Source organism: Numenius arquata, chromosome 7 (assembly GCF_964106895.1).
Source record: "Numenius arquata chromosome 7, bNumArq3.hap1.1, whole genome shotgun sequence".
Classification (NCBI taxonomy): domain Eukaryota; kingdom Metazoa; phylum Chordata; class Aves; order Charadriiformes; family Scolopacidae; genus Numenius; species Numenius arquata.
In genome coordinates this window covers 42,519,550-42,542,502 of record NC_133582.1, presented here as the reverse complement: position 1 = coordinate 42,542,502, position 22,953 = coordinate 42,519,550, and the positions used below count along the sequence as shown (strand labels likewise).

The following is a 22,953-nucleotide window of genomic DNA, read 5'->3' as shown; positions in this document are numbered from 1 at the left end:
TTCATGCTGTAACAATGAGAGTGATTGCAGCAAGAGAAATGTGAAAATAAAAAATTTACCTAACTGGAGGAAAATCTGGGGGATGGTTCTAGAAAACTGGAACACGCTTTCCCACTGGAGACACAGTCAATCTACTGTAGAGACGAAAAGTTCATTCACGTATCTTCATTTTTTTGCAGGCTTATCCCTGCTCCTGTGCAGCAGAACCTTCTGCCGTTTATTCGGCCTACAGATCACACAGCCAAATCCAGGGAAAAATCCAGAGTTCCTTTATAGGAGAATTGTCAGCACTGCTCACTTTAGCATTCTAGTACAAAGTGTTCAGAGAAGACTGTGCGAGCATTAGGAATGAGGATGGTTTTAGCTCTTTTGCATACAACAAGAGACTGCATTTTCACTTTTGAGAAGGCTGACTGACCCATACTGAATCCCAGCTTAAATAAGCAGAAGGCAACTCCTAGTTCTTTACGTTCACCTGCCTCCCAAGTGCCAAGGGCAGGAATTAGAGGGCTCAGAGATTCCACTTCATGTTATACATGGGACACAGAAATTGAGAACAAGTACAAAACACACTTTTAGTTTCACAAATGCTCTGAAAAGCACTAATCCAAGAAGGAAAAAAAGGGAGGAGGTGACAAGCTCACAGCCCACTTCTGGCCTTTTTTGAGCACAACTGACTCCTCCCCTTTTAGCCACATATCTACTGTATCACCACATCCAGCCAGGGACCTCGGTGTGAAAAATAGCTGAAAGTTACCCTCAGGATGAGAGGAAGGCAGCTAGTGTGTGGAATTTGGAGTCTGTGTTTCATGTTCTGCCTTTTCTGCGTCTTTCTTCACCAAACAACAGCTAAAAGAAAACTGAAGTTTGTGTCCATAGTAAGTAGAGCGTTCATGGGCAAATGGAATTTCTTCAAAGTCTGTTGCTTACTGCTTTTCTTTTATGCTAGGGGAGGGGGCACTTTTTGAACATTTTAGTATTTCCTGTATATTCAAATTCACTATTGCATTGTACAAAAACATTCCTCGATTTTAAATAAGTTTTTACAATTTTGTCTCCTTTGTGCAGTCCTAGATCAACTTAACTTCCTGGATTGACAGAAAATGCCTTTTTTTTTTTTTTAATACTAGGAGAGGAATCACAGAGGATTCTTTTTTAAATTGTAAAAGAGGATTTCATAACTAAATATCAACTGTGCAAAAAACCTCTTTTCTCTTTACCATGGAAGAGTCTCTACTTTTTCAGTGGTTTCAGTGGACTAACATGAAAATAAATTTCATTATGTAAAACCCAAACAAGTGTACAACAGCACTGAATAAGCAACAGAGCTGTGAAACTAATGCTATTTGCAATGATTATTACATACCATTTGTTTGCAGGAAGCCTGGATCTTGTTCATAACATCGCACGTGCTTCTAAATCACATATACTTTTTGTGCTGCAGTTTTCAAATTTATTTCTCCCTACTTGGATTAAGAAATAAAAAAAAAAATCTAGTGGTAAAATTTAAAAAGTATATGACATATCTATCAGAATTATGCTGGCCAAGGAAAGAATTCATTGCAGGAAAGAAAAATCTTGATGTATCTTTATAGATGTATCTTTTATCTGAAGAAATTCCAGAACAGGTTCAATGTATTCAGAGTAACAGTTTAGTCTGTATTTAGATATTAGACAACACTTTCATTACCTCTTGTGCTGAGAAAGTCAAGAAGTAGTGCTTTAAGGCTAATTTCTTCCAAGAAAAAGCGCTTCACAGCAGCCAGCCACAGAAACTGTGTCTAAACCCACAGTTTGGGCTTTTTCCTTTTGAATTCCCAGTTAGTCTTACCGAAATATTAATGTCCTATATTTCCGGAAAATTACTTACATGCTTCTGTTTGTTTTCTGTTTATTTAATGTTGTGGTCTATACCTCCTAAAACTTTTAAATATCTTAATATATTTTAAAGAGGTTTTATAAGTTTTTATAACTTTCAAACATTTATTTGGGCAAATTACTTTGCAAATGCCAGGGAAAAAAGAAGAGTTACATTTGTCTAAATAAATCAAACAACTATTGTAGCTATCTAGACCCAAGAAAAGCACCATGAATATATTTAGCATTTGTCAGATACAGTACTCACTGTCATTGCGTATTCCTTGTGACTGCACTAATCGTATCCATCACAAAAATCCCAGTAACGTGAAGAGAATTTCATTTATTTTATCAGGTATTTCGCCATGGTGATCATACCCCACAGGAGTTTTTTCCAACTGACAAACATAAAGAAGTTGCAAGGCAGCAGGGATATGGACAGCTTACCAAGGTGTGTTTGCTTACCTGGGCCAATATACTGAAATATTGGAATGTTGGCTGTTGAAGTTTGTTTTTTGGAACTTTGCTTTCATTCGGAGAAAGGCCACATTAAGTTACCATACACAGATCTCTAAAAGGACAACCAAAGAAATTACCAGGGAGCTGCAGCTATAAGCAGTTACTGATTTTAAATGACACTGAGTCAGCCTCTTCTGGTCCAGTAGCAGCCTATGTTGAGCTGTTTGATTGCAAACTGGGGTCTTCTGGGAGGAGCCAGGCACTGATGACTACCGCAGTTCACCTGAGATGAAACACAGAGCTTTAACCATCAGTAGGATAGTGCTCACAGACCACCCTCAATCTCTGCTGAGTAGGAGTCCTTCCTAGCTTGTGAACTGCTAAGATCAATGGCACAAACTTCTCTCATGCTATGCCAGGGAAAGTTGATTTAAAGCTCAGCTATTTTAGTGCAGGCACTGGTGGAATAAAGCAGAGCTGAGCTCACACACAGGTATCAGCTGATGGTAGCAATCAGCAGCAGATAAGGCAACTGCAGAAACTGCGTCTCTGCACTAACTAATTTGTGTCAGCTGCCTCCTCTTGTGAATGGACCCAAGAGTGAACTCCTGCACTGTCAGGATGTAAGGGAATATGTGGGCACTAGGTTGTTTTAACCCTATTTCTGCTCCCCTCTCACTAGCACAGCCCACTCTTTTTCCCCAAAGATATGTTGTCTGGATGGAAAAATCCACTAGTTACTCGCCCAGGATTCTGGGAACCAGTCAGCCTCACTGAAGTAGTTTAGATATCTAAATGTCCCAAGTAAATGGCTATCGTGCATGTGTAGGCAGACTGTGAAATGTGTGTCTCTGTTAGGCTGCTTTAGAATAAGTTTGCTCACATACCTTATGTCCAATGGGTCCAGCACAATGCACATTTCTCTGGGGTGAACTAGTCACTTGCCAGGTCTCCACTAAAATCAGAATTGAAAAAGCTGCCTGAGGGGTTCCTCCTCCTTGACGTTCTTGGGAGACCAAACTGATCTCCAACGCAAGGTCAGGCCCATTTCCTCTCATGTCACCTCCCTTGAAGGAACAGGAGTAACAGACCAGCTTCCTCTGCCTTAACTCAGCTGTGGCTCATTCATTCCACATATACACTGTGCAAGCTGAGCACCACGTGCCAGCTTGCTCCAAGGCATGGAAGGCTTCAAGACCCAACACACATATTAAACAAGTTGGGGCCCAGCATATACCCTAGGAAACTGGATGCACAAGTCCAGCACAAGAAAAGGTGATCACACATGCAGACACACTATGGGCCATGTCTGGCACTCTGCATGAAGCCCCGAATAACTTGGTCTGACCTCATAGCTGACTCTGCTTTGAACAGGAGGTTGGACTAGAGACTTCCTGAGGTCTCTTTCAGCCTGAATTATCCTATGATCCTATGACTTAGAAAGGGACTTTAGGAAGAAATGAGTAATCACCATACTTGAGATCCCAGTGCAGAGTAATGATTACATGAGCAAAGTTGAATATATTTCAACTTAGGCCAGGAAACACCAGGTACAATTAAAAAGATGAGAATATTGAAACCATTACAGGGACATTGCATGTGATTCTCATGTCATATATTTACAAAATTATGTTGGCAAGTTGGAAAATGTTCAGCAAAGAGCTACTAAAATGCTGAGGTTGGAAAACCCAGCTGTGAGAGTAGAAAATTGTCATCCAGTTAGTTTAACACAGAGATTAAGTAAGTGACTTGATTCCATCTTATTTTACTGGGAATAAGATCTGCGATGGTAAAGAATGTGTCATTCAAAAGTGTAACAAGATCCAGTGGCTGAAAGCTGGGGACGTAACCAGGCAAAAACCAAGAATCAAATGTTTCAGTCTGTTGATAATAATCGACTGTTGCATCAAAATACCTGAAGGCTTGAAGGACTTTTACTTGAAGTCCTCTATGCAAGATTTTCTGTCTTCGTGAAAAATGAGATCTTGCTCAAGCTAAAACTGCAGCCTCCACATGGAATCACTGGTGATATTCTATGGGATTCATATCGTGGCCACGTCCTCATGGACAGGTATTTGTTCTGTCTGCACTCCCAGTTAATCAGCTGTGAGCCAGCAACAGAGCAGAAACTAGATAGATGGTGTTGAGACATCTCTATGACTGCTTTAAGTCTCCCTGCCCCTCAGCCAGTCTTACGAGTTTGGATAAACACACACATAGCTTTCCACAGAGCAAAATGCAAAACTGCATCCATCAGGAAGACATATCTAATACTATCCAATACTGTAAACACAGCAACTTTGCTGCTTTTTTCTCATGTCTTCTTTCCTTTTCCTCCTTCACTTTAGAAAGGAAAAAGGTCTTTATCAAAATAATGTGAAATATTATCTCATTTTTTGGTTGTAGGAATAGATGCACAGAACACTTCTTGAGTGCCTTACACTATTCTGTTATTTTATAGCTTGGCATACAGCAACAGTATGAGCTTGGCCAGTACATGCGGAGGAGATACTCTTATTTCCTGAGTGTTGTATACAGGCAGCGTGAGGCAAGTACTGGATCTGGGAGGGAGGATGGTTTGCATGGATGTTAATGGGACTTCCTGAATGCATGAAAGTCTGAACCTGGTACGGTTGGAGGTAACTTAATACCCATTGAATTCAATGGAATTTCAAAGTATCTCTGAAACTGTGGCTCAACATTTATTCAGGCTGATGGTTAACCTTGTGGTCCTTCTTCACCCCACTCTAATGCTATCTTCCCCAGAACAGTACCAGTTCCATTCTTTCCAAGCAAGAGAAAAAAAAAACATAAACTAACAGGAGAAATGATCTTCCAGAACTTTTTTCTTTTCTTTTCCTTGCTTCAGATTTATGTTCAAAGCACTGACTGCGATCACACGCTTATGAGTGCTCAGGCAAGTCTCGCCGGGCTGTATCCACCAACACAGGGCCAGATTTGGAACCCCAGAATCCTTTGGCAACCAATTCCAGTTCACACGGTACGGCTGTCACATGATAATGTGAGTATAAACTAGAGGCATCTGCTTTCCCTTAATCATTAGTAAAATACCTAGGGTATGAGATGAAGGGGCAGGATAAAGGACATGGTGAAGGCAACGAAAAGCACATTATGTTATAAGCATTGTTCAGAAAGGCCTAATAAGCCAAGTAGAAACATTCTCAAGAGTTTCCACAGGAATGGGCTTACATATCAGAGACCTGGAGTTAACAAAAAAGGAAGAAAAACAGTAGGTGCAGAAAAAAAGAATTAACCTATAATGTCAGTAAACTACTACAGAAGTAGATTAATTCTAAACTTATCACAAACATGACTTACTTTGTGTGAGAAGAGGAAGTATAGCTATTCTCACTAGCGTTTCAAGATATCTTAGTCTGCAGCCAACTGAAAAGACAAAAGAATTATTCTGGGACTTTCATTACAGTGAGAATTAAGTCACAGGATTGTTTTTTCATGCATTTTGAAGGTCAGTGCGTGCACTCTGAGAGTTGGTGGAAAAAGTAAAAGAGAAAACGGTGAGGGTGACAGAGCACTGGAACAGGCTGCCCAGGGAGGTTGTGGAGTCCCTTTCTTTGGAGATTTTCAAGACCCGCCTGGATGCAGTCCTGAGTAACGTGCTCTGACATGCTCTGGGCTATCCTGCTTCGGCAGGGGAGTTGGACTAGATGATCTTTATGGTCCCTTCCAACTCTAAAAATTCAGTGAAATTCAGTGAAAAGGAAGGAGGACTAGGAGCTTTAAGAACATGAGTCCATAGGACAATGTATTGCTTCATCTCCCTTCCTCAACTCCTCTCCTTGGAGCTGTAAGGAATTGTGTGGATAGCAGCTGTGTCGCCTGCATATACTTGTCCTAGAGGGGACAGCTGGGCAGCTAAGTGCAGCTGGAGTTTCCCATTTGTGGAAAACCTATGGTAAAAAGCTATGAAAGACCAGGAGTGTACAGTATGAGTCCCAGTTTGGGAGAGGAGGTTTGCATGTATGATGCAAGATAAATTGTGTGGGCTTGCAAGTGTAGTTAACACAGTCTGTGATGACAGGGGAATCAGGTTAAACAAACAGAGACACAGAGCAATGTTTCTCACCTCGGGGTGATGAGAGCATGAAGATGGAAGATATGGAGACACGCGTCTTCCTGTTGATGCACACAGCCTGGTGTAGAGTCAGGGGGTGCTTCTGACACTGTCACAGGTGGTGGTACGCCAGCAAAGAGTCAAGAATACCTGGCCAGCATCAACACCACTAGCAAACTCAGCAAGCAGGTGCTACACCTTATTCACACAGGGGAGCAAGTAGGTTTATTCAAACAAATCATAAAATCATGAATTCCATACACATTTTTCATACTTTTCCCTACTATTTTTGTTTTAACTCTATTCATCTTTATTACATAGACAGGCTACGCTTGAGATCACACGTATCCTACTATCCGAAACAAGTGTCCATCATTTACTGGTAAAGTCACGCCTGTTCATGAACCTACAGTTATAATTCAGAAATACTTTCTTACCTTCTGGAATAGGCAGATTATATTTCTAAAAGGATTGAGGAACTGCTGTGAAGCTTTCCAAGCTTATTATGCCTTCAGGACTCTCAAGTTCTTTTAAAAGTTCTTTTAATTGTGGGACTAGATAGATAGAGCTTTACTACTGTAAAAAGGACAAAAAGCACATTAGAGAAAAACATTAAGAATATGTCAGTGTCAAATTTCATTTTAACTTTTTAAAAACATTTTAAAACTTCAAACAAGAATAAAGTCAGCTTATCTTAGATAAATGAATTAACAAATTCTTAAGTTATCCCAGTCACATGTAACCTTTAACCTTCCTATGTCTTCAAATAATGAAAGACAAAAATGGGTTACAGAAACTTCACAAGCTTCTATGATGTAGCTGAACTAAATGAAGCTGTGGTAAATCCACTTAATTCAGCTGAGTACGCACAAAGACTCCTATTGCAGTCCAGCTGCTGCTTGGTCATTTGTTGCAAAAAGGTGACGGTGTGTTTAAAGAAAGACTGAACACAATGAGTGAAATCATCCCTGGGGAAGCCAAGCACAAAGCAGTTTGTGAGGGCTTGGGTTATTCTTCTGTCAAGGGACAAATTTCATCTTGTGTACATGAATCCTTTAACTTTAAACTACCGTAGCTATTACTCCTCTGAACATTTAAAGATTATTTTGTAAGTAGTCATCAGTATGACTCTTACAGTCCTGAAGATGAATATCCTTGAAAACTACATTCCCACTTTATTCTTCAGCTTGTCCTAACTAGTGCAGACAATCAGAACAACAATCGTGCAAGGGTATATTGAATTGCAGAAGAAGCAGCACCTTGCCTAATTAATGTTTTGCAATTTTCTTTTCAGCTGCTATACTTACCTTTCTCGCACTGCCCCAAATACAGTGAGCTTCTGAGAGAAACCTTTGCAACAAGGGATTTCCAAAGGCAACTCAAACCGTACAGGGTAAGTATTTTCAGTTCTGGAAATCTAATTAAAATGTACCACTTCTGTCAACGTTATCTAACAAGTAGGTTTAAAAAATGGCAGTCAATATGCTCCTTCCAGATCTCTAATCTTCACAGTGGGTGTAGACAACATGCTTAAAAAACAATTACAACATTATAGATCCAGCTGGACTGGGCTATTCCCATCAATTGAAAATTGCAAGTCATAGAAAAGATAAATTATTGACTACCTTGCAAAAAAAACAGTCCACCCACCTTCTAGGAGAGCAGACAAAACAAAAACTCAGATCAAATCGGTGCCAATACCTCTCAAATCACTCCAATACCTCTCTCTGTTTACTCTGATGTAAAGCAACTCCTCTGATGTTTCTGTCTATATAACTTTGCTAGTTCAGATTCCTCTTCCACCACAAAACGCTCACAGCTCAATTCCCCAGATTTTCTTTAACAGCCTCAGTGCTTTCATCAAGTACCTGTTCATGTCTCACACACAGAGTCTTCATTCAGGTGTTCACTTACCTTTTGTTCTTGCCTCCTTTCTTTTCTTTTTCCACCATCAAAATCTTTGCCATGAATATGTCTACTTGTCTATTCTGCTGCAGTCTTCTTCTTCATAGCTTTACTCAAAATGACACTATCAAACTCACCTGTTTTTCCATAATCTTTAACCACTAACCTCAGCCATCTATCTCGGGCTCCGCATGTGGTATTATATGCAAGTGAATCATAATTCCCAGTTTTACCAAATTTACATCATACCTCCCTTCTGCTCAGTACTGCCATCAGAATAATTCTATCACACTTCCTTTTAGCACTTTTTTGATTTCTACCAGACTTCCTCTTATAGCTGTGTCCCCTCTACTCTAAACCCTTCTGAACATTCCCACCAAGCATAAACCACCACCATACTTCAAACCTGACCTCAGGTCACCTACTTTTTCTACACAAATAGGCCAAATTCTCTTACCACTAGAGGATGGTTTATTGCTGAAGTGCAAAGTGCAATGACTATCTTGTTTCTAAAAATTATTATGTACTAGTATGGCAGCGTGTAGAAATGAAGTAAAAATGCCCTGTGTACTACAAGTTTGCTTTTTTGTATTCCAGCCATTTCTGAAGTTTTTAGCCACGCATACAGGATACCCGTTGAAGAAGTTGAACACTGAAAGAATTTGGAAGCTCTCTGACACTTTACAGTATGAGGTAAATAATATAAAGAAAATTCCCAAGTTGCAAGAGAAATATTTACACTTCCTCAAAGTTGGTTTTAGCTCTTATTTCTATGGTTCGTAAGACATCAAAAGAGGGTAGGTCTGTGCTTCCAAACATTTTTTAAGACTTTTTTCATCTTCTTCCCCAGAAACACCTAACATCCGACTTGCATTTGAAAACCCTGTAAAGACACTATGACTGTGTGAGGCTGCTGCAGGTCATCCGTCACTATAAGGAACCCAAAGCAATGGCCTACCAAATCCGATATGCTATCAGTGACTGCGTACGGAGAATTAGGCAACAGCATACCTTTGGATAAAATTGTCTTGTTCCATCTCCAAACCCCATCACAGAGATACACAGGAATAAAATTTGTTGTTTGCAAAGAAACATAAGCATCCTTCCACAAAGATTTATTCTAATCGTATAAGCAAGAGAAGTCATAATTTGTATATGCACAGCAGTGGTCAGAGTATTTTCAGGAATTAAGCAGCCATTGGAATGACACAAACGGCTATTTGTGCAAGTTTGGGAACCTGTTCTTAGCAAAGGAACCAGGCACATCACAAAGAAGCATGGATTTTATAACAAAAGGGGTATTGTAGTCCCCAACTGTCATGGGTATCTGGGTCTCACAGTCTGGTACCTCTGACTGGGACCTGAAAAAATCCTGAGTGCCCTTAATTTAGCAACAAGCCCCACTTCATGTCACTTCAATGTCTAGACTTATCTCAGCTGAAGCAAGTGAAAATTGAAGAGTCTTGAGTTTAAAATGTATTGTTGCAGGCAGCGTTTGCTACAAATGCTTTAATGCCTAATTATATTTAAACTCAAATATTAATGACAAATTGGTCATCAGTACTGTGATATCCCCTAGAAAACTGAGGGGGCTTTAAGGTGGATTTCACAAGCAACATGTAATACTTGGGTGGGATGCTAATGAGTTTACCTTTGCCCTGTAGTTTCTGCAAAGGTCCAACTTCGGTCAAAGCAGTCTTGAATGGGACGTTAGCCAGGGCCTTAAGTCAAATGAAATGTTAACTTGTTGGGACACATCATTGTAATTTCAGTGAGGTCACCTTTCCATATATTCCAAATGCAGGACACAGCTCAGGACTACAACTTTTTATTTCAATTATTGTATCATACTGAGAAACCTGTGTCACCAGAGAAACGTGCAAAATTGACAGCTCCCATCAGGGATCTAGTTAAATGCTGGAAGACCAAACCAGTTAGTTGGGGTTTTCCTTCTAGTGTGTTAGATTTGATGAGCTTTGGTCTTTCATGCCACTCGGTGAAGACTCTGGGGCTATTAATTAAGAAATCTTCCATAAAAGCCACTCTCACCCTTTCAAGTATACAAAGAGAGCTTTTTAATCACAATTAATGAAACTACAGTAGTGTGCATCTCTCTGTATTTGTTATTATTGGCTATGTGTCATCTGACTTTCAGGTAATCTGGAGACTGAGATGCTTGCTTGCCTACAGCACTGTCTTAAACAGCATACAACTAGCCAATTCTTTCCTCAAGATACAAATCACGTTTGTTAAAGAGAAAGTGATACATTGTGACCTGAGTTGGTTTAACCTAACAGGTTCTATTCTTTCACTTGTTTAAACAAATCCTTTAAGTAGTTGGCATTTTCCTTAGAACTCATTACAAGAACAGTCCTTCTGGTGAGCCCAGTCCAATGGCTCATGTTCACAGAGGCTGCACTGAACTAAGGGAAAGAAACCAACCTCGTTTACACAGGAATTCAGGGTAGTGCAAACCAGGAGTGTTGGGCATATCTTTCCTTCTCACAGTTGTGACCATTCTTGGGCTGCATCCCTAATCCATTCCACTTTAGCTTCAGCGCTGTATCAGTATATGTAGGTATGAATTCCATCTATATGTCTAATCCCTATACATATAGCTCATACTCTGGTACATCCAAACTACAGCTATACATATTCCTACTTGGTCTCTGGATCTCACTTATTCCTCACAGCTGCCTTAAAATCCTGACATCTATATAGGATTTGTTTCAGTAAAGATCCCAGACATATCTTAGTAGACGGCTGAAAAAGAAAGTCATAAAGTGAATCTTTTGCACCTTACAACTGCATTAGCAATTGGCATAAATAATTCCAGTTATTTTTGCATAGTAATTTTTACTATTATATTTCCTCTTCTTGTTGAACACTGCCCTTCAAATTTGTTTTAAGCAGTGTGATGCTATAAATAAGAATTCTACAGCTGTCTAAATGCAAAATACAGTCATTATTTTATTATAAAGAAAAAATGTTACTTGAGTAAAACATCCTGAATTTGTTCTGACAAGCATTTTGTGCCATAACAAACAACATTCAGCAGTAGAAATCAATAACAAAATCACCATGTTTTCTTTCTTCACTGTAGGATATTAACAATTACACTTTACCTGTTTGGGCTACTCATGGTGTCAGGACCAAGCTGATAAAGCTCTCAGAATTGTTATTGCGGGCGGAATTCGGGTTCCACAAACAAATACAAAAATCACGTTTGCAGGGAGGTAAGCCAAATTCTTACCCCATTTAAAACCAAGAGCAGAATAGGAAAGAAAAAAGGGTATATAATAAACATTGCTACTGATTCCATAGTAGAACTATGAAAGATGCCGTGATGTGGATATTGGTGAGCCACACTGAAAGATTTTGATTAATGGGAAGAGAGATGGTGAGGATATAAATCATGAATGTCCTAATCCAACATTATAAAGGTGGTACCACTCTGGTTACACTGCATAAGAAATCCAAAGTAATATAAAAATTCTTGCTGAACTGAATCAAGTCTGAATTTAATATAATCCACCATGTTTAATGTGCTTAACAAAATGTTATTTGTAATAATTTCTAGCATGGTAACTTTCTTGCCTGACAGTCTTCAAATTCCAATACTGAGAGAACTAAAATGAGATTAATAAACTGCTTCTAAACTCAGCAAATAGTAGCTGAAATATAGTTTATTAGTTGAATAAATAGCTGAAAAATAGTTTATACCTTTTTAATCACTCATTCTCCTCCATTCATCCACTGTCACCCTTTGGGCCTTGTTTTTGTGTTATATGGACACTGTACAGTCAGGCTCTGTGAGCTACAAGAACAAATCACATATAAGCACAGCCATGGATTTAATTAATACAGTTTGTCTTACAACTTTTCAGCAGTTAACATTAGCAAAATACAGACAAACATACAATTTAAGAAGGCCCAGAGTCCAAAGGATGTGCTCGTTCTTTTTCTCTAGAAATCAGGAAATCAATGGAGTTACACACAGAAGAGGGTAGTATTCATTACTCTGCTCTTCTAGCGCTGTTCTGCTGGCACAAAGCAGCTGTGAACGCACTGTTTGAAGCTGTTGAGGCTATTAGGGATCCCCAAAACATTTTAGACAGAAGCGTAATAGGCCCACTGTTCATATAAAAGATAGTATCAGAATTAACCAGGGCACTCCGCACAAATTGCCGGTAAAGTCAATTGAATAAATCTGGTGCATTTAAAGATAGATTGTGTTAAAACAGTAACAACTGATACAGATGTTAACGCAAGCATCCCTTTCATTGCCATTGCTTCTCCATTTTCTTCCAGGTATTCTTTTAAAAACTATTCTAAAGCATATCTCAGACGCTAGAAAGCCTTCACATCAGCAAAAAATGGTTATGTATTCTGCGGTGAGTCCTTTCTGTTTCTTTTACGCTCCCTTTGTGCAGTTATTAAATGCACTGAATGCCATGAAACTTTATTTCCTTCATGAAATACACTTACAAGCATGTTTTATTTGGTTAACCTTAGATATCATTGGATTACTTTCATTCTTAAACCTGCAGCATTCCATTTTCCACCTGATGTCATGGCTTGTTTCATTGTAATATTGTTTTGATTGAGCAGAGAACTGGAAAAACCATGCCTCATGTTTTACTGAACCTCTATCACAAAGATAATTTAGAAATAAACCTCCTGCTTCCTGCATCTTTTTCAGATGCAAAAGGAAAAAAAAAAAAAAAAGAAAGAAAAATCAAGTTAAAGTTAGTTATTTTAGAAGTTCTTATGACGGCGGTTAATCAGTTGTGACTTTATAGTTTAGTTTTGTTTAGAATGTGCAAACACTGACGTTGGAGAAGGAATTTTTTTGACTGCTCTCGGTAAGAAACTATTTCTAAACTGCAGTTAGATTGTGGCCTGTCAGGTATATATCAACTAAAGAGCTTACTGAGCTGATCTCTAATACTGTTTTACATACAAAATCACCAGTTCATTTTAAAAGAAATTTTAACAGCTCCTACTACCTTCGATAAAAACTGCAAGTGACTAAGACTTCTAAATATATACATATATATTTACTTTATATATGCAGCATTTCAGTTTGTACAGCCATAAAAGGACAGTGTTTGCTCAAAGTTGCAGAAGGCAGAGGGTAAGTATTAATGAGGCCACACAAGTCATGTTAAGTGGACAGATAATGTGCTGGACATATTGTTAAATAACAGGTACATGCAATAATTTTCAGCAGGCCTTTAATTAAAGGTGTGTTGTATTTACAGCATGCAGCCACCATTGTTGCCTTACAGATGGCACTCAATGTCTTCAATGGGAAACTGCCTCCTTACAGTGCCTGTCATTTTTTTGAACTTTACCAGGAAAAAGATGGGCAAGTATTTCAAGTTGTACTGTTAACATATTCTTTTTCTAAAATGCAATTTACTGATACCCCAGACTAAATAAACTAGATACACAAGGTTCACTACACAGGAAAAGATTATAGATTGATTTTACTTATTATAATTGGACTCAATTTAGCAGTTATTGACAGTAGCGGAATCACAGCACTGCAGCCTGAAAACCCTCTATATATTGCTTCATTACAGTTATGAGAGGTTTTACTCTACCCTTTTTATCATCTATCTAACTTCTTGACTCTCTACAAGAATACAAACTACATGTAAATTGGTGCTGACCATCTATTGTTTAAAAAGATCTCAATGATACATATTAATAGCCAGCCAAATAAGCTGGCTAAAAGTTTGTCCCAAAGTACAATCGCTACAACTTGGAAAGGCTGTGTGGTTCTGCATACCTAATTCTATTTTGGCCCTTCTGTATTTTGAAACAGGCAATACACCATAGAAATGTACTATCGGAACGATACTTTGAGAGATCCTCACCCCCTCACTCTCCCTGGCTGCAAATTTCGCTGTCCTCTGGAGAGATTTACTCAGTTGGTCTCCCCTGTCCTAGTACGTCATTGGACAAGAGAATGTAGGATGTAGGACATAAGAAGAGGTAAGTTAAGTGCTTTGGGCACATGTTCCCAAAAGTAAAGTCAGGATTACATCTTCTGCCAAAAGCTCATCTGAAGTAACAATCATTTTCATAAGGGTCTGGTCTGAAATGAAAAATTCTCAGATCGAGTAAGACAGATTGTACCCATGGCCATAATTTCTACTCCATTGGCACATTTATCTATTCCAGCCCAACTTTCTGGTGAAATGGAATCAAGGCTGATTAGACTTTAGGATACTATTTTTCATCAGCTTTTTGGTTTTAGTACAGTCAAAAAGACCTTCAGTTACTGAGGAAGCAGATACAAATGCACCGAATTATCACAATTCACCTTATCTTCTCTAACTGTAGAGTATCTGTCCGAGCTAATTAACAACATTATGCATTCCCTTGATTTTAGGAGACATTCAGATGTCAAAACAGATGAATATTGAATAGTATACCACTCTGGTACTTACCAGAATGTCAAACATATACAGACACACATTGGCGTACTAACACATTAACTAACACATTAACTAACACTAACCTAGTAGGTTGTCTGTATCCCCACATTAGGATGTTTAACGTTCCATTTTGACCACTGATGATATTCATGTTTGCAGAAAGAGGGAACATGACGGCAGAGAATTACATTGTCACTCTTATATCTAGCTCTATATAGAAGAAAAACAGGCCCCACGATTCAAGAGTCCCCACTTTTTTGACAATCAAATGTTGTACCTGACATTTAAAAATCCCATACGGCTTTCTGAATCACTGTTCACAAGACAAACTTGAAATGTCAGAGATCAGAAGAATGCAGGCAAGCCAACTCACCTGGTTGCAGATTGTTTTCTGTTAAATATCTTGAACCCATGAACAGACTGGAGATAGTTTAGCCAGAATGAATGAACAGTTAGCAACTAATGATTCACTAAATACATTTCTTCACTGTAGTCTGCTCACAAATTCTCAGGAAACATATTAGGAAATTAACACATTTAATTGCAAAAGGTAATTCATCAGGGAGAGGAGAAGGTTGGTTCTGAGGATTGTTTTTTTGGCCAAGCAACTAATACAGTAGTGGAAGATAGTGGTAAATACTTCATGTTTCTACTGTGGCGCTTAGTAATCTAAGTTTTATGGAAATTAGTTTCCTGCCTTCACAAAGCAAACTATGTAACTGACTGAGTAAATAAACGAAAAAAATATCTATCATATAATCAAAATTTGGCATTAATAAAGACACAAATATTTAGCCTTTAAGTTCAACACAAAGTTCAACACAACATTGTTTCAATTCTGCAATTTTGCTTAAGTAGAAGTTAGACTGGAACTCAGGCATTTTATACCAAGTCAAGCATTACTGCTCACAACTGCCTTCATTAGTAATCCTGAGTGCTGAAAACACGTACGGACCACAAAAGAGACTACAACCAGAACTGATGCTCCAATCAACCATATCGTCATATCAAAATGTGTCACTTCCCAATATTTTACCCTGGTTCAGAATGGTTTCATCTCAGTAACTGTTGGGGCCAGATCCAAAGTTTGGGGCTCATAACTGTTTTCCTGCAGGCAGAAGTTTTAAGCTCTCTGCTGTGCATGAGTGACACCTGGGGAAAAGCCAAGGCACTCTGCCCCCACGGCCCGCACGGCACAGCACGCTGGCAGAGGGCCTGCACTGCGCTAAACCACTGTTCGTTCCCAGTTCTCAGTGAATGCAGATAGGCTGGAACAGCTGATCTTTAACACCAAGAACCTAAACCAAGCTGAAGAGCGATGCAAAGAGTTTACACAACACATTTACACCTAACTTACACACCTGCAACATCACTGACTTCAGCTGTTTTCGGCTTTGGCAAAAATAATCTAAAATATTGTTCTTTGCTACTGCATATGTTAATACTTTTGATTATACATGCATCAGAGCATTTGATGAATAAAAGGCCATAAATGTGATTTTTTGCAATGAAATCCAGGAGTGTGACTGAGCGCAAAAGTTTACCTTTCTATTCTCCATGGAGACACCATTTCCCAAACATAGAGCCATTTCCAGAAAATGTTTAATTGAAGTTTCATGGAGAAGACTACTTATGTCCCCAGTACAGGCAAATACAGGGGTTAGGCATTATTGCTATTACAGGTCACACAAGAGATCAGCAGTATTTGAGGGTGCTATAAATCAGAGCCAAGATTCTCCACACGATGATGAGCGCAGTGTGGAACATAGGAAGTGAAGACAGCTCAGTGTATTTGGGAAGGAGATAAAACACTTCTCTGTGCTCTTTTAGCAGCTCAGGAAGGCTTCAGTGTGGATTGGCTCCTCATTTCAACAGATTTTACCTAATTCCATCAAAATTTGTTACTCTTCTTCACCTAGTCTAAGCTATCCACTTGTTGAGATACTATTAACAGATTTGCCATGTTTCCAAAGAATGAGGCCACGTGCTAAGAACGGTTCTCTCTTTTTGTCTTACCTTTAGGTGTTCCCTCCATGATCTTCAGTGTGATCAGCTTTATGAAACAGCTCCTCCCACACTGTGATGTGACTACAGTCTAACATTTCTCATTAACTTCCATCAGCATGACCAACAGTCTCCTGATCTCTATAAAAAGAAAACTTTCTTTAGTACAACAAATCAAAATTATAGAAAGCTGTGCCTTATCCTTCATGAACATTTGCTTTATTTTATCAAGTGGTAAAACCCAGCTGCAATATGAAACCAGAGTGATTTTTCAAGATCTATTCATTCTAAAGGGCCTTTGGCAGAACTAAGTCAAGAATGTAATCAGTGTCATATTGTTTTGAAGGGCTATAGCCTTAATTTACAGCAAAATTAGAAAACACCTCTGAAGGAGTGTTGCCCTTTTTTTGAAAAATGAGACAAGAACTTCCAGAATTGGTGAGGGAAGCAGTGCTTCAAAAGGAGCCCCCAAAAGCAGGAGTCATTCCAGTGTCCTTATACTTTATTTTATTCAATAAATAATGAAGCATTTTATACAGACATCCCAGAAGGTACAAAAATTAAGCTAATGGCTATTCACTTACCTAAGAGATGTGTTTCTTTTTCTTTTCTCCATCTTATACACCCTCAAATATCCCACCTCTCTACAGAAGGAAGGTGAGACTTCTGGGAAGAACAGACCATGGATCTAGACCTAAGAGAAGCCTACAAACAGCCAGGCTGGCTACTATGAATACTTGGCAAACAATAATTGGCTGACCCAACAAGGCTTCGGCTACTGAGTCATTCTATCTCTTTCCAAAAAGACAGTAAGGCCAAGTGTCAGTTTTGAAAGAAAAATCATTTGTAGTTTCAAATAGCTTTTCAAACACCTTCCTTTTGTTATGTTCCCTTGATTGTATACTCTGATCTGATCATATAAAGTCTGTGCTTCAAGGAATATTGAAAGTCCATGCTGTTCTTGACACTAACAACAAAAAGACCCTACTGGCAACACAAAATAAAAAAAATCAGAGCTACATGCTAATGTGCTGGGAAATCCTTCACTAGTTACATTTTCTAATATTGCTATTGTGAAAACAGTTCATGTTCTTCCTACAAAAGTTGTACCAGAACAACCTGATGCAACTAACTTCTGAAAATAGTGGACACTTCTTTGCTTGAAGAACTAGGCTTTTTTTTTTTCCCCCACAGGAGATAGACCTTTGTCAATAGCCTTGTTGCCCGCAGGTCATTTCAAAGAGAACCAGAGTAACAGATGAGATGCAGAAAATTTTTACATTCTGTCTTCCTTTCCTTGGACCAGGTTTTTAAAATAGATGCTAAGCCTATTAAATGTATATTCCTTTTTAGAACTACAGCATAAGCAGATAACTGCTACTCCGTAAGCTACAAAAGAACAAAAAATCCTTTTCCCCTCTAGCAAGAATATAAGTTTCAGAATTCTCACTGTAAAAGCCCATTCTCTTCTCAGCAGGGCCCAAGCAACAATTCCTGTGCTTCCCAAACCAGCATAGGAAACATACTTCAGCAAGAAGAGTTGTAGCTAGATTTCACAGCAAAGAAGTTCAAATACATAGATAAGAATAAATTATTCCCTCTAGTGAAAAAATGCAACCCCTTTTACCATAGCATCCAAACAAGGGTAAAAATGTTTTCCAGCAACATGAGATAACCAGTTCTAGCTGCTTCTTAATGCAAAGAAGAACAAGCTTGTTTTTTCTATACTACCTTAATGTTCATAATACACCAGCAGAAAGCCTTCCTAGGTCTGGCAGCTCTCATAAGAGAGTTAGTGCAAGCTATTTAAATGATTCATCTCAAAACCACGTAGCTGATCATCACAACTCCCTTAACAAGAAGTAATTAAAAAAGAAATTGCTAAAGGAAAAAAAATACAGAGGAAAATTTAAGACTCCATCTTTATGCAGCATTAGACTACTAACAAGATTGTAACCTTGACTGCCAAAAACAACTTCCTAGGCATCCTGTCTTTTATTCTGAACCTGCTCCTATTTCTCCTTTTTCTGAACTTGTGCCAGCTTCAGTTGCTTTTAATGTTCTGTTTGCCAGATGTTTAGCAGTGGAAGTTCAAGAGCAGTAAATGTGGTCTCACTCTTCCCCCATCAAAGGCAAGGGTAACTACTTTTCTGCTGTTTTCCTAGATTGGGCAAGGCTCACATAGAAAATGCAATACAGAGCTGAGACATTCTTCATGATTCTTTTTAGCCTCCTTTTCTCAGTTTCTCCCCTTCTTCCTCATCCAAATCCATCTCAAAAATTTTCAGAACTGCATGAAGACCCTTCTTGTGTCCCACAGATTTGTCTGATATGGGGGTTCATGGAGATAGACCCTGGCCCCAGCACTTCAGTTCAGCTACGGAAGTGTACCCTAGCTGAGGGCACTGCTCACAGAACACCAATAGAAGGTCCTCCTTTTCCATCACATCATTAAACCAAGTTTTCTTCCCTGCTACATGCCCCAGTGAATGTAACCTGAACATTCTGATTTCTGTTGAGCAAAATTAAACCTCATATTTCCAAATTAAGATATTTCTGAATTATTTTATTCTCCTCATCCCTATTCAACAGAAACCCTGTCACGCATGTTCTTTACAATATATTTCATTCTTCTATAGGACTATCACTGCAGAAACACAGAAAGGAAGACTTTCTTTATACCTTGCTTACTCCAAGGAAAAATAAAAATCAGCGTTCATTAAGGCTGAACCATCAAGCCCAGATCTTGTTGTATGAATATAAATTAGGGATGCCAGTAAACGAATAATAAAACACTCTAAATGATGTTTTTCTACAGCCGCACCAGCTGACTCCATTTGAAAAATCTGTCCCATAGTCTTTTGCAGGTATGAAATCATAAACAGTTTCATTTCAGTTCCTCTTAAAGAAGAAAGAAGAAATGAACCAAAAATTACATTTCAGCTTTGGAATTATTTAGAATGTAAAGGAAAAGATGGATTTTTATTTTTTTTTTATATCATGTTGTAAAAGCAGGTTCACATGAAAATGCAACTCCCTCCCTTCTTTCACAAACAATGCATAGACAGTCCAGTCATATTTTAAAGAAGACTTGCTACAATAACCTGAATAGTCATAGATGCTGTAATATAGATGTAGCTTGTGATGTTCACTGTTTTTCCTGTCATACACTGAAGTAATGTCAGCAAGATGGGGAATGAACAACAGTAATTTTGTGCTGCCTGGAAAATGTGGGAAAAACTAAGAACTTATTAGAAGACACTAAGTAGACACTTTCTTCCCCCTGCTTGCCTTAGAATAGTAACTTTGTGCTTAGGGCATTTTATCCTGTAGTGCAAGATATAGATTCATGTCCTGTCACCAGCCTAAGTAAGTTAATTCTTCCTGTGTCACAAATGAACTCCTTTGTGCCTTCCCACTCCCCACAACTGGGTGAAATCACCCCAACATGGGACCGCAACACAGCCTTTTGCTTTTGTCATAAGTGCTTCAAAATTGTGTTTGGAAAACATGTCACTTTGTTTACTGAAACCAAAATTTTTCTTTTCTTTCCCATTTTCAGCTCAAAAAAAGCTTGGAAAAAAAATGATTGCAGATAAATCCAAACTAGGTTAAGTGCTGATCTGCAAATTCAGTCAGTGACGGAACCTGAGCTGTTTCCCCATGTGAGCAGCCTGGTCCATGAGTGCAGGCAGCAGTTTCACGTCCAGCTGCCTTGACTGCAATGACTTCCACCCTTTCGCTGCATAGGTCGTGCTCCACCAGCAGCAGTTACCTAAGGTAACCCTTGCGTACATTCAAGCATGGGTTCTTTTGCACCCAGTCCACTTCAAAGCCAATCTAACTATGCCTCAGCAAGCCTTCCAGATAGATACGTGCGCTTAAAATGGACAATTGTGTTTAAGCTAATTCTACTTAATGCCATAATTTCATAATTAAAATATATGTCAAGGAGACAAATTAACATAAAGATGATTCAAATTGTTTAGATCCACTTGCATTATGATACCTGGACAACTGTAACTAGATTGACTTTGGAATGATTTTTTATTATTATTTTGAAGCAACTTTTCCCCAAAAGGATAAGGATTCAATTGTTGCAGAATACAAGTCTATAGCTGCCAAATGCACAGTAGAAATGGAGGCAATACAAGACAAGCAAGGAAATTCCCAAATGAAACACATGCTTCCAACATACTTACAGATTACCTGCAGGATTCCTACAGGACCGTATCTTAACCACTATGGCACATGAATGAGGGCATTCATTTATTCAGGAACGTGTAGAGATTTATTTAAGATGTTGTGGTGCCCACTCTTCTGGGCATTAAAAAAAATCACTAGTGAAGTATACATGCCAAAGGAAAAAGTGAAGCCACAGAAAGCAGAACTTTTTAGCATATGCTGTGTCTTGGGTTAAAATCTCATTTTTTAAGAGGTATTAGCAAAGATTTTCTATAAAATGCAGTTGTTATGTATTTTCAAACATTTCTGAATGACGCCATTCAGCATCACAAAAAAATTTAGTTCATGTCTAAAATGAAGTTACTATAAGGGTTCCATAACAATGAGACCACATTAATCAGAGTCACTCATCAAAGAAACACAAAATCTTATAAAAACTAATCAGCTATGAATTTCAAGGTGAAGCCTTAGGAAGGACAAGAAAAATTTCTGAGAGCCAACAACCACCTATCTAAAACTCTAAATAGATGTAAAAAGTAGGATATCCTTTCTTTATTTTTGAGGCATATTAAAATATTCTAAAGAAAGTATATTTTATGACCTGCATTCTTAAATAATAGAGGAAGATGATTAGCTGACCTTTGACCTTTTCAGAAAGACAAAGTATTATATATTTATGAAGTATGAATTACCCTCTAACACCTTCTGCATAGGCAAAATCACACCAGGAGACACTAAAAAGGAGCGTGGGGACATAACAGTGGAGGAAGAAAGAAGTTCAAGTAAGTGCTGAAAACTGGGCATGGATTGACAAGAGACATAGGGAAGTCTGGGAGCTGTGGTCCTTCTCCCTTCCACTCCCATCCATCAGAGAAAATGGGTACACAATGGTCATTCACACAATTCAGAGAAGAGAACACTTGAGGCTTAGCGGGGTTTAGGGCCCTAGAGACAGAATTTCTGGAAAATGCTAAAATAGTTGTTGCATACCGTTGTTGAATACTGTTGCAGAGAGCTCAACAGAAGACCCTGAGACAGGTTTGGGTATGACAGGAATGGGATGACTCAGACAATACACAGAGGATCTTAAGTTTTAACATTTAGAGAACTCTATTTATAGGTCTCTGCAAACTGTAATTCATTTACTCAGAAAATCAAGTCTAGAAGTTTTGTTATTCTTATTTTATAGAGAGGAATTCATCCAAGGCAAGCTGAGCAATCTTCTCAAAGCCAGTGAGCTACTGTCCGGAACATTGCTCTCAATCAGTAACAATAAAAATGTTGTTTTAGGGTTCGCTCACAAGAAATTTCTTAGAGAATTGAGGCCAAAACAGAACTTGACATAAGCAGTTATAAAAGGGGAAGTACAGGTATACTCCAAGGGAAAAGAAAAGCAACACTCAAAAATTGTAGAGCAAACAACTGTCGGCAAGGAGCTTAAAGAACATTCTTGTTGCAAGGTTTATTCAGCTATTTTATCTGAGGGACTGGTAATTTTAACCTACATGAAGTGCTGTTTGAAATAATTGCTCTGATTTCACGGTGACAATGTAGAGGAGGAAAGAAGAAAGGAGGGAAGGGAAGCTGAAAAGAGGACTAACTGAGTAGCAAAGAGAAAAGAGAAACAATATTGCCTGGCTCTTGGTTCCGAGATCATCCTCGTGGCCATGCTATACTCTGGAAAAATTCCAGGCCCTGAGACGTGGAAACAGAACAGGTAGGTTGAAACATTAGGAATGCTTAGCAACTGCTTCATATTTTAACCTCATCCTTACACTCCAAAAGAGAAAAATATCACAGAGGAAAAGGAACTGAATTATGATTTGATTAAATATAATGTAAACAGTAATTTGAAAACAAAGGGCGATGCAATTTGTTGCGTAGTCACACAACATTCCTCTTGGATTTTAAATTCACCGGCAGCAGTCCCACCCCTTTTGAAAGTACATCCTGGCGTCTGGGCTGTTCAGCCCGAGCAGCTGCTGGAGCTACAAAGCCTTT

The 22,953-nt window shown here is 38.6% G+C and overlaps 1 protein-coding gene across 1 annotated transcript; it reads left to right on the top strand.

Annotated features, from left to right (window-relative positions):
• The first annotated feature begins 723 nt into the window (after positions 1-723).
• LOC141466446 (prostatic acid phosphatase-like) lies at positions 724-17,791 on the top strand. The gene is made up of 11 exons (XM_074150380.1): positions 724-878; positions 2,213-2,308; positions 4,778-4,864; positions 5,186-5,338; positions 7,704-7,802; positions 8,912-9,007; positions 11,418-11,550; positions 12,626-12,708; positions 13,579-13,685; positions 14,148-14,317; positions 16,786-17,791. The coding sequence occupies exons 1-10, from the start codon at positions 765-767 to the stop codon at positions 14,302-14,304; spliced, it is 1,125 nt and encodes a 374-aa protein (XP_074006481.1). The 5' UTR covers positions 724-764; the 3' UTR covers positions 14,305-14,317; positions 16,786-17,791.
• The last annotated feature ends 5,162 nt before the right edge of the window (positions 17,792-22,953 follow it).